Source organism: Aulonocara stuartgranti (genome assembly GCF_965226115.1).
Source record: "Aulonocara stuartgranti genome assembly, chromosome: 3".
Classification (NCBI taxonomy): domain Eukaryota; kingdom Metazoa; phylum Chordata; class Actinopteri; order Cichliformes; family Cichlidae; genus Aulonocara; species Aulonocara stuartgranti.
In genome coordinates, this window is record NC_138941.1 from 76,350,089 (window position 1) to 76,362,192 (window position 12,104).

General features: G+C 39.7%; 1 protein-coding gene across 1 annotated transcript in view; it reads left to right on the forward strand.

The window, feature by feature from the left end:
- The first annotated feature begins 4,026 nt into the window (after window positions 1–4,026).
- LOC309703495 (protein NLRC3-like) overlaps window positions 4,027–12,104 on the forward strand; it is a 33,052-nt gene continuing 24,974 nt past the window's right edge. Inside the window, exons 1-6 of the mRNA XM_082528367.1 lie at window positions 4,027–4,119; window positions 5,331–5,409; window positions 6,122–6,326; window positions 6,586–8,383; window positions 9,723–9,896; window positions 10,137–10,310. Of these exons, the coding sequence (XP_082384493.1) occupies window positions 6,290–6,326; window positions 6,586–8,383; window positions 9,723–9,896; window positions 10,137–10,310 (2,183 nt within the window). The 5' untranslated portion in view covers window positions 4,027–4,119; window positions 5,331–5,409; window positions 6,122–6,289. The remainder of the gene's footprint in view (window positions 4,120–5,330; window positions 5,410–6,121; window positions 6,327–6,585; window positions 8,384–9,722; window positions 9,897–10,136; window positions 10,311–12,104) is intronic.

The window sequence follows — 12,104 nt, forward strand, 5'->3', positions numbered from 1 at the left end:
CTACATGGATGTTAAAATCACCCACAATAATTATTTTATCTGAGCTCAGAACTAAATTAGATAAAAAGTCTGAGAAATCAGACAGAAACTCTGTGTAAGGCCCAGGTGGACGATAGATGATAACAAGTAAGACTGGTTTCTGAGTTTCACAGCTGGGGTGGACAATGTTAAGCATCAGGCTTTCAAATGAATTAAAAGTCTGTCTTGGTCTTTCATTAATTAATAGGCTGGTGTGAAAAATTGCTGCCACACCGCCCCCTCGGCCTGTGCTTCGAGATTTCTGGTAGTTAGAATGGCTCGGGGGTGTTGATTCATTTAAACTAACATAATCATCCTGCCGCAACCAGGTTTCTGTAAGGCAAAGTAAATCAATTTGTTGATCAGTTATTAAGTCATGTACTAACAGAGACTTGGAGGAGAGAGACCTAATATTTAATAATCCACATTTCACTGTTTTACTCTTTGGTTCAGATGTGGATACTGTATTGTTCTTTCTTTGTAATTGTTTATGTTTAAGTTGTTTGTTGCTGGTTTTTAGTTTGTTTTTTGTCTTTTTGGAAGCTGACACAGTCTCTATGGAGATGGGTTTTTGGGGAGGTAGCAGGAGGAGAGAAGCTGCAGAGAAGCGTGTAAGACTGCAACTCTGCTTCCTGGTCCCAACTCTGGATAGTCATATTTTGGGGGGTTTAATAAATTTGTCCATATTTCTAGAAATGAGAGCTGCTCCATCCAAAGTGGGATGGATGCCGTCTCTCCTAACAAGACCAGGTTTCCTCCAGAAGGTTTGCCAATTATCTATGAAGCCCACATCGTTTCTGGGACACCACTCAGACAGCCAGCAATTTAAGGAGAACATGCGGCTAAACATGTCACTCCTGGTCTGATTGTGGAGGGGACCAGAGAAAACTACAGAGTCCGACATTGTTTTGGCAAAGTTGCACACCGATTCAATATTGATTTTAGTGACCTCCGATTAGCATAACCGGGTGTCATTACTGCCGACGTGAATTATGATTTTACTGAATTTACGTTTACCCTTAGCCAGCAGTTTTAAATTTCCTTCAATGTCGCCTGCTCTGGCCCCTGGAAGACAATTGACTATGGTTGCCGGTGTCTCTAGCTTCACATGTCTGAGAACAGAATCGCCAATTACCAGAGTTTGACCCCCGGCGGGTGTGTCGCCGAGTGGGGAAAAACGGTTAGACACATGAACGGGTTGGTGGTGTACCTGGGGCTTCTGTTTAGGACTATGCTTCCTCCTCACCGTGACCCAGCCTCCCTGATTCCCCAGCTGCTTGGGACCTGCCGGGGAACAGCTAGCGGGGCCTACGCTATTTTCGGCTGCACCAGCTACAGGGGCCTGGCTAGCTACGGGTGAATGAAGGGTGCGAAGCCGAGTCTCCAATTCAGTAATCCTGGCCTCCAGCGCTGCAAATATGCTACATTTGTTACAGATATCATTACTGCTAAAGGAGGCCGAGGAGTAACTAAACATCTGACACAATGAGCAAGAAAGTGCAGGAGGGACAGGTGAAGTAGCCATGGTGCTAATGAGTTGGCTACGAGCTAAGCTAGGCTAGCGAGACAGTACAGAGACAGTGAGTGAATACTTTGGCTATAAATTAGGTAGTGAGTACACAGAAAGTGTGCTTCGGATGAAGCACGTGAAGATTATACTATGAAAGAAGAATGTATTTAAAAGTTGTTAATTAAATCGCTAAGCAAATAAGCTACTCAGAAACACCACTGTGTTTGAGCAGGAACGGGAAGTGATACTCTACCACAGAGCGAGCGAACACCAAGTGACAGCGCCACCCTGCCACATGGCAGGATAAATATATCTATGTCAGTTTTAGTCTAAGTGCCTTTTGTTTAGATGGACGGCTAGACTCCTGGCACATGGGTGTGCCATGGGCTCCCCAGTTTCACCCATCAAATGTTCCTCATGGCCATTGATCAGTGGTCTTTGATCAGTGGGGTTTGGTCAGTGGTTGTTGATCAATGGTCATGAGAATTTGCATAATTATGATTAAAGAACTGACCTCCCAGTCCAGATGAACCGAATCAACTTTTGGAGACAGCAGCATAGCATCATGTTTAAGATCTACCTCATGGTTCTTTATATGGCAGTGATAGCTGCAGTAAGCAGGGCTTAGTCTACGGGGGGCATGGGGTGTTCTCGATGTATTTATTTCAAGTGTTTGGTTATATTATTTGGCAGGTTACATTCATGTGTAATATAAATAAAATATGATATTAATTAAACTGGATTCATGTATAAAGGATTTGGTGTACCCAAGTGCTTTGGGCTCCTTAGGGAGTAGTAAAGTGCTATACAAATACAGACCATTTACAATTTTTACCATTTGTACTCATTTTGTTCCACAGGCCATTAAAATAGAAAACTAAAACTTAGGCTGAGAGACTTTTTTTTTTTAAAAAGGGAAGAAAAGAGGACATTTAGCTTTAAAACATTTATTATGAATTAAACACTTTTTGTACATTTAAATTATTAAAATAGTTAATGGAAAGTATTAAACAGTTCATTTTATTTCTTTAGAATATTTATTATTGCCCTATAATAAGACAACCATATTTCTTATGGTATTACTCAATCAGTGAATAGAATAATGAGTAAAATAATCAAGTAAGTCAAAAAGGTGGAACCATTTAGAGATTCCTTGTTCATTGTGTATTAAAGGCATAATGCAGAATAGTTTGTTTTTTCTCTACATTTGATTTAAACAATGTATTGATTTTTTAAATAATATTGGCTTGTAGCTGTAGTAAGTGTTGATGGCTACAGTGACTGTGTAGCTTTTATGGCATCAAAGAGTTTTACTTATATTTTTGTTATATTAACGCTATTATAATTTACATGTTTTATATATTATTCTTTTTATTCAAAGAGGTTGAACACTTTGAAAGCCTGATTCTTTAGTTATTAAACTATTTAATAACTGATCAACATATTGATTACTCTATAAATACTTGGGTACACCATTTGTAAGCTTGACTTTTTGCATTTTTCACCCTGACTATGTAACTCAACAAATATTTTTTTTAATCTATCGTCCACCTGGCTGTTCCTCAGTTTTTAATCTGATTCAGTGCTGAGTTCAGATAAAATAATCATACTAGGTAATTTTATCATCAGTGTAGATGCTATAAACGAAAGTCTAAACTCTGCATTTAATTCATTCATGAAATATTATATATTCTGTCAAAATGAGCCCACCCACCACTTTAATTTAACTTTGAGTTTTACACCCAATGCCCAATCCTTACACTAAATCCCAAGGTAAGTTTTCAAACACATCAAATGAATGACTTACTGCACTTTGAAGTCACCTGATCTTAGTAGTTGATGTGCACATGAATGATTTGTGTTTCCTCTGCAGGTAGAAAGTGTGTGTGAGCTGAGCAGCATGGATCAGTGTGAGGACAGAGAGGAGGGAGCCCCTCCCTCTAAAAGCACTCTGTGTGGGGAACATGAGAGCCAGACCAAAGCTCAGAGGTGAGATGATCATCTCTAACTGTCCATGACTCTTCTCCATGTCACAGCTCAGCACTCACATCACTGCTCCATCATTATTCACAGGGACCAGCCTGGACCTCCACCCAGCTCTGCGTCCTGTAAGAGTGACTCATCTAATGATCGCTACATTCATTTTAAAGTCAAGCAGGCGTCTCCTGCAGAGAGGTGAGCTGTTATAAACATAAAGTTTTTGATGTCTGACTTAAATGAACTGCTTGATGTTGTTTCCTGGTCAAAGGAAGTCACTGAGCAAGGAATTCCTTTATTCTATAAAACATGTCCAACATTCAAACTCCTGCTGCTCACACAGGAGTCAATCAGTTGAGCTCTGTTCTTAATTTAGTTTGGAGTTTCCTTCTGCTCATGCTCAGTTGCAAAGCAGTTTCTCTTTGGGATGATGAAGGTATTCTAAGTATTTGTGAGCTTCTGTGGCTGCAAATGAAAAACACATTCTTCTCTCACAGGATCCACAGGAGACCTACTGAACTTGAACCTGGACCCAGCTGTGTGACCTTTCGGAGTGAACGGTCTAGGGGTGAACCCATTCAATTTAAAGATCAGCCTGTGTCTGCTGCAGAGAGGTGAGCTGTTAGTAACATGAACTCTTTGATTTAACTGCTTGATGTTGTTTGATATAAACTGCAGTGCAAACACGTCATCCCCTTTAAAGTGTCTCTTAAAAACAAGCTTTTGGTTTCTAAACAACTGAAAATCCGCTTCAGCAAACAGGAACTGATGCGCGTGCGAATGTTTTCTTCCATCAGTCATGTTGTGCTTTATGTTGTTGGAAGTTAGAAGAGGGAACACTAACTTTGTGGCACAAATTTTTCCTCATAAAACTCAGAGCATCAAAAATGACTCAAACACTGTCAGTCAGAGAGGAAACTTTCCTTTCTACATTTTAACAGATTAGACTTTTATTTTTTTAATGAATTTTCTGAAAAGTGGAGAGTGACTTTAGTTAAATAGACCAGCATCACTCTGTTATTTTGTGTACTGACACTGGTTTGGCCTTTGGTCTGATGATGAAGTCCACTGCAGATAAACAAGTCAAAGTTAGCCAAACTTTTAAGGTGTACAGCAACCTGAGAAGTTCTAGAGTAAGATGGCTGACGTGTCAAACAGCTGTCAAAGGCAGCACGTGGTAGTCATGATGACCTCTGTAAAGCTGCTTTGTGTATGTGACCTTTAGATAAAAGAATTTGTGGATATAGTGTCATCTCTTGTAACTCTTAGTGAGGCTAGTCAACAGCCAACGTAGCTCATACTTACTGTTGTTGGTGTGAGTCTGTGAATGTGCAGCTCTGCTTCAGCAGCCTGCAGGTTGTGTAGCACTTGAAGGATACAGTTGTACTCATTGTGTTTCGCTTTGTGAGTAAGGCTGGAATTCTAGTTTTTGTTGTTTGGTGTAGTTGTTTTGAGGCCTACTCCTGCTACAACTGCAGCTCCACATTATTCAGTGTAACATAGTTTTGTACTGACTGTAGATAAGACACTGCTTTATCATTTAGGATCATATACAACCAGCTGCAATATGAATATGATTAAGAATGGTAGAACACTTGAGTATAATTTGTATATTCGATTTGACTATTCATCATTTTATTATCTGAAAGGAAAACTCAGGCCAATGAGGTCAGTAGCAAAAGTGACTATGCCTACATCTTTTAGGTGGTAAAATCACCTAAAATTCCAACAACCAACAGATGCTGTAATTCACGTCGAGGTTTGTGTGTGTGTGTGGCGACTAAAAATGTCTCAATGTGAACTACTTCCCACAATTCCTCCACAGTGTGGACCAGCAGAGCTCAGAGGTTCCCAGTGGTCAGTCTGCCCAGCAGCATCAAACAGACCTGGACTCCATATTTATGGTCTGTACATGTACAACAACTACTTTTACATCTATTGTGTTCACAGTCATCTCCATGCTGCTCTTTGTAGACCAGTGTGTGGCCAGTGTGTCCAACATGGATCTGATGTTTGGCTGCATGATTTCAGTGTCTAACTGGGGTAACGTCTACAGCAATCTGGATAAATTAAAAATGCTCCACGTCCACACTATCATTTTCAATTTTTTACAAAAAGTTTTTTATCCATACTGAAATGACTGAAAACACTTGTGTTCTGTACTGCGCATGCGTTAAAAAATAAGGTCATTCGACCTGCGTCATTTCTGTCTGCTGTTTATTTACTTTCCGGCTCTTTGAAACATTGTGGCAAAATGTCGAAGAAAATCAACAAGTTTTTTAAATGAACTGACAATGAGTTGAAGTTGTTGCTGTGAGTAGCACAAAATTACAAAGATGCAAAGTGAGCGCAAATATAGACTACAATGCCTTCTCGTTGAATTGGTCACATGAATGTGTCATCGTTTTTAAAAGCCTCTGTTTTTGCGCACACAAAAAGTGCGTTTTCAAATGTATCCACTTTGGAGAGTGTTTTTAAAAAGCTCAGTTTTCCTTGACCAGAAACACCATCTCAGTGTAGACAGAAGGCCAAAACAGAGAGAAAAAGATGTTTTTTAAAATTAAAACGTATTAGTGTGATCATGGAATGGATCATTCATAACACATTCTGTTCCAGCTGCTGGAGGACAACATCATCACTTTTGTGAAGAATGAGCTGAAGAAGATCCAGAAGGTTCTTGGTCTAGATTACCCAGAATGCTTATAGAGTAAGAGAGAGGATGATAAGCAGGGGAGGAGCAGCAGAGAGGCCTTTGTGAAGATCACACTGGACTTCCTGAGGAGAATGAAACAGGAGGAGCTGGCTGATCATCTGCAGAACAGTAAGAGGATTTCTATCAAGATTTAAGCAGTTGGGTGAATAAGAATTTGCTAATATCTCAAGAGAGATTTAATTTAATTTAATTATTTCTTTATATGGTCAAATCTATCATGAGCACTTTGTAAAACATGGCCATTTAAAAAAAAGAAATTATATTTCAGAACTTTCAGCTTCAGTTTGTTGGCAAGAACATAAAACTAAACTAAAAAGTAATATTGACTTTTTAAAAATGAACCAATATTTTCTTTTTTTTAATTTAGAACTCTATGGTGCAGTTTGTCAACATAATCTTAAGTCTGTATTGAAGAAAAACTTCCAGTATGTCTTTGAGGGGAACGCTAAAGCAGGAAACTCAACCCTTCTGAATCAGATCTACACAGAGCTCTACATCACAGAGGGAGGGACTGCAGAGGTCAATGATGAACATGAGGTCAGACAGATTGAAACAGCATCCAGGAAACCACACAGACCAGAAACAACCATCAGACAAGAAGACATCTTTAAAGCCTCACCTGGAAGAGATGAACCAATCAGAACAGTGCTGACAAAGGGAGTGGCTGGCATTGGGAAAACAGTCTTAACACAGAAATACACCCTGGACTGGGCTGAAGACAAAGCCAACCAGCACATCCAGTTCATATTTCCATTCACTTTCAGAGAGCTGAATGTGCTGAAAGAGGAAAAGTTCAGTTTGGTGGGACTTGTTCATCACTTCTTTACTGAAACCAAAGAAGCAGGAATCTGCAGCTTTGAAGACTTCCAGGTTGTGTTCATCTTTGATGGTCTGGATGAGTGTCGACTTCCTCTGGACTTCCACAAAACTACAATCCTAATTGACCCTAGAAAGTCCACCTCAGTGGATGTGCTGCTGATAAACCTCATCAGGGGGAACCTGCTTCCCTCTGCTCGCCTCTGGATAACCACACGACCTGCAGCAGCCAATCAGATCCCTCATGAATGTGTTGGCATGGTGACAGAGGTCAGAGGGTTCACTGACCGACAAAAGGAGGAGTACTTCTGGAAGAGGTTCAGAGATGAGGAGCAGGCCAGCAGGATCACCTCCCACATCAAGACATCACGAAGCCTCCACATCATGTGCCACATCCCAGTCTTCTGCTGGATCACTGCTACAGTTCTGGAGGATGTGCTGGAAACCAGAGAGGGAGGACAGCTGCCCAAGACCCTGACTGAGATGTACATCCACTTCCTGGTGGTTCAGGCCAAAGTGAAGAAGGTCAAGTATGATGGAGGAGATGAGACAGATCCACACTGGAGTCCAGAGAGCAGGAAGATGATTGAGTCTCTGGGAAAACTGGCTTTTGATCAGCTGCAGAAAGGAAACCTGATCTTCTATGAATCAGACCTGACAGAGTGTGGCATCGATATCAGAGCAGCCTCAGTGTACTCAGGAGTGTTCACACAGATCTTTAAAGAGGAGAGAGGACTGTACCAAGACAAGTTGTTCTGCTTCATCCATCTGAGTGTTCAGGAGTTTCTGGCTGCTGTTCATGTCCATCTGACCTTCATCAACTCTGGACTCAATCTGCTGGAAGAACAAAAAACAACCTCCAAGAAGTCTGAAAGAAGTGAATCTGTAGAGAAACACTTCTACCAGAGTGCTGTGAACAAGGCTTTACAGAGTCCAAATGGACACCTGGACTTGTTCCTCCGCTTCCTTCTGGGTCTTTCACTGCAGACCAATCAGACTCTCCTACGAGGTCTGCTGACACAGACAGGAAGTAGCTTACAGACCAATCAGGAAACAGTCCAGTACATCAAGATGAAGCTCAGTGAGAATCTGTCTGCAGAGAAAAGCATCAATCTGTTCCACTGTCTGAATGAACTGAATGATCGTTCTCTAGTAGAGGAGATCCAACAGTCCCTGAGATCAGGAAGTCTCTCCACAGATGAACTGTCTCCTGCTCAGTGGACAGCTCTGGTTTTCATGTTACTGTCATCAGAAGAAGATCTGGATGTGTTTGACCTGAAGAAATACTCTGCATCAGAGGAGGCTCTTCTGAGGCTGCTGCCAGTGGTCCAAGCCTCCAACAAAGCTCTGTAAGTACATATATATTCATACCTTAATTTCTAAAAGGATTTTTTGAAACTACAAAATGCAGATTACAATGCATTTTTTAATTTTTGGTTGTTTTTGTGGGTTTTCTCCCGGTTCTCCGGCTTCCTCCCGCAGGCCAAAGAGGTGGGGTTAGGTGAACTGTTAATTCTAAATTGCCCATAGGTTTGAATGTCAGTGCAAATGGTTGGTGGTATCTCCATGTTAGCCCTGGGTAAGAGTTCCAAGAGCTTTAGCCTGCCTCTCTCCCTTCTGTAACTAGGTCAGGCTCCAACCACTCCGCAACCCTGAGAAAAAGGATAATTCTCAGGATCAGTGCCCTGCTTAGTTGAAGATATGACTTCACTTTTCAAATGTCACAGTCACTTATATACCCAGGTACTTCAGTTGCTGGTGAACTGAATCTTAGTCATTATGTTGCATTTGGTTTCCTGCTGTCAGCACGTATTAATCTTATTCACTGATTCCTAGAAATCAGTTTTTGTCCACTTATACAGTGTAGATTGATTTGATTTCAGTTTGTCCCTGTGGGTAACAAAATTCATAATCAGTGTTCTGGAAGGAGTATTGTTAATTCTCTCAGATCTGACCTGGTGTTCTCTCTCCAAAATAATTTAGCTGTCACACCCTTTAAACAGGGACACTTTTTTATAAATTTCATATTTGAAAGACTAAATGCAGTAAGAAGTCCTCAGTCCTCAGTAAGAAAGCAATGATTTTGTATTTGTCGATGTCCACTATCATATTCCAGAATCAGGCTCTGAAATGTACAAATGGATGCGAGAAGATTTTATTGGTAATTGTAAACCAGAAATTGTCTATAAAGGTTTTACCGTTTGCACAACCTATGCACATGTAGTGGACATGGTGTAGTTCAAAAGGACAGAGTGGTGCCTTTAGCAGGCATCCTTAAATTGGCTAATCAAAAGAAAGTAGGATTTTAGGAAGGGCTTAAGAGGAAAAAGCTAAACGAGCAAGTATAAAGGATTAATTCAGACGCTAAAACAAGGTCAAGTATGTAATGAAAAGTATTGGTTTGATTGCCATTTAGCAACAGTAATTGTATATTTTACAATTAGAAATATGAACAGGGCCTGTAGCCCTGCAGGTGCTGAACTAGAGTTACTAAATGAACCAGGTCCTTACTGGTTTACATTTAATTATAGAGTTATGATTAGGTTGTTACTGGTGCAATTCCAAATCTTTAAATGTTTTTCCAGATTAAAATGTATTTGTAAGTTAATAAAGACTTGTGCTCCACACTGATGTTTGATTTCTTCATCTAAAGTGATTTAATTTTAATACATGCCATTCTTTTTCTAGATTGAATCACTGTAAACTCTCAGAGAGTAGCTGTGGAGCTCTCTCATCGGTTCTTAGCTCCCAATCCTGTTGTCTGAGAGAGCTGGACCTAAGTAATAATAATCTGCAGGATTCGGGAGTGAAGCTTCTTTGCAGTGGACTAAAGACTCAACATTATACAGTGGAAAATCTGAGGTCAGATCAAAAGAGCTTTTGTTTGTTTTTCAAAAAACAAGTAATAAAAGTCAGCTTCATCCATTTATTGTTGTTTTATTAGTGCTAATTGTATCTAAAAACTCCCACACCTCTGGTCTATTTATAATAAGACAATAAGAGTTCCAGCCAGTTCTAAAATAAGATTAGAACCGTCAAATCTACAAACTACCACTATCAATACACTGTAAAGCTAGTGTTTTCTTTGTGTGTGTCCTTCAGATTGAGTGTGTGCAACCTCACGGATAGAAGCTGTGATGTTCTGTCCTCAGTTCTCTGCTCCCAGTACTTTAGTCTGAGAGAGCTGGATCTTAGTAACAATGACCTACGGGACTCAGGAGTGAAGTTTCTGTGCATTGGAGTGATGAGTTCATATTGCACACTGGAAATTCTAAGGTCAGGATTCTGATTGATACTGTTGATAATTAAAAGGTTATTTACATAAACTGCTAACCTATATAGAAATTGCAGGTGCCATTTTAGTTGCTTCTTCGGTGGATTATTAAACTCTAAAATTTAAAAACTGTGACACTTAGTGTGACAATAGAAACATGATTTATGCACTGTTCTTTTCAAAGATTTAGGTCTGTTTTGCATCCCTATTTTCATAATGGAAAATGTGAACAATGGCATCCTTGAAAGAGTGAGTTTTGTCCTTTAGAGGAACAGCTTAATCTTGTTCTCCCAAGGTGGCTCTTCTATTTCGCTCAACAAGGTCCACATCAGGTTTTGAGGAACCAGGGCACCCTGATGAGAAGTGGGCTATTGAAACAAGAAGGCATCGGTGGGTAGAGCTGTTCGATATAACGATATATACCGGATGATGGTATATAAACATCTATAGTTTCATTTTACGTTATCGTTTGTTTTGTGGTGTCACAAAATAAACGTTTACGGCAATATTGTTTTGATGGTCACTGTAGTGGCTATATTAATTTCTTAAAGTTCTCTCTTTCTCTTATATTTAATATAACCACACAACGGACGGACAAGTGCCTGTTTTTATGCGTTGTCGTTAGCAACAACAATGGTAAAAACATCACAAGTCTGCTTGTTTATTTTCCACAAACCTTTCACAATAAAGCTCAAGATCCAGTTGAGACTTTTCAAAATAAACTGAATGATGTGAAAAAGTATGCAGAGTATTTATGGCTGAGAAGCAAAAAAGAGCCGCCAGGTGCTAAAAAATAAACCTTAGACTCAAACGTTAGAACAGGCTTTTCCCCGCAGCACGCCGTGTAATAAATACTCAAAAAGAAAACGGCGGCCATCACAACCTACTGTATGTCTAAAAATGTATTGTTTCATGCATCAGACTTAACCTAAGAAATGAAAATGGGGCCTTGTTGGAATGCTACTATGCAAGTAACCCTGGCGGAAGGGGTTACATGAAAAGGATGAGGGACCTATGGAATCTTCTATACTTATCATCCAAGTTGACGGTGAAATGCGTAGCTCATAGTGATGGGATTTCCGGCTCTTTTTAGAGAACTGGCTATTTCGGCTCGGCTCACTAAAACTGGCTCTTCAGGTGGTTTTGTTGCTTTAATTGATTTATTATTAACAATAATATAAAATTATGCACAAAAGGAATTACTAATGTAAAAAAAAGTGGTTTTATTTATATATGTTTATGTATAAATATATGTGGTGGCCCCTAGAGACAATGCATGTACAAACTCCAAAACACATTTCTAGCGTGAACTGAACAGAGCTACCTAGATTACTTAAATTACTCGATTGAAAGCATATGTGTATTGTTTGTGTATTTATACACAGGCACTCATTTATATTCAAATAATTTAAAAAAAATGTTCATTTACCTGTTATTACCACACACCAAATCTGGTTGTTGCTAATTGCTGGCTTGTGTAGCCACTAGGTAAGAAAAGCTCAACACTGCGACTAGCATTCTGGAGCACTTCTGTTGTATTTTGTTTTGGAGTTTTTACGTGTTTTGGAGTTTTTACGTGTTTTGGAGTTTTTACGTGTTTTGGAGTTTTTACGTGTTTTGGAGTTTTTACGTGCTTCAGAGTTCGTATGTGTTTTGAAGTCTGTACGTCCTTTGTTTCTAGGGACCACCGTAAATATACTTTTATTTATTCACACCACATAAAATGTAATAAATAAATCATCTGCAACTGAAAATACAGGGAGTGCAGAATTATTAGGCAAGTTGTATTTTTGAGG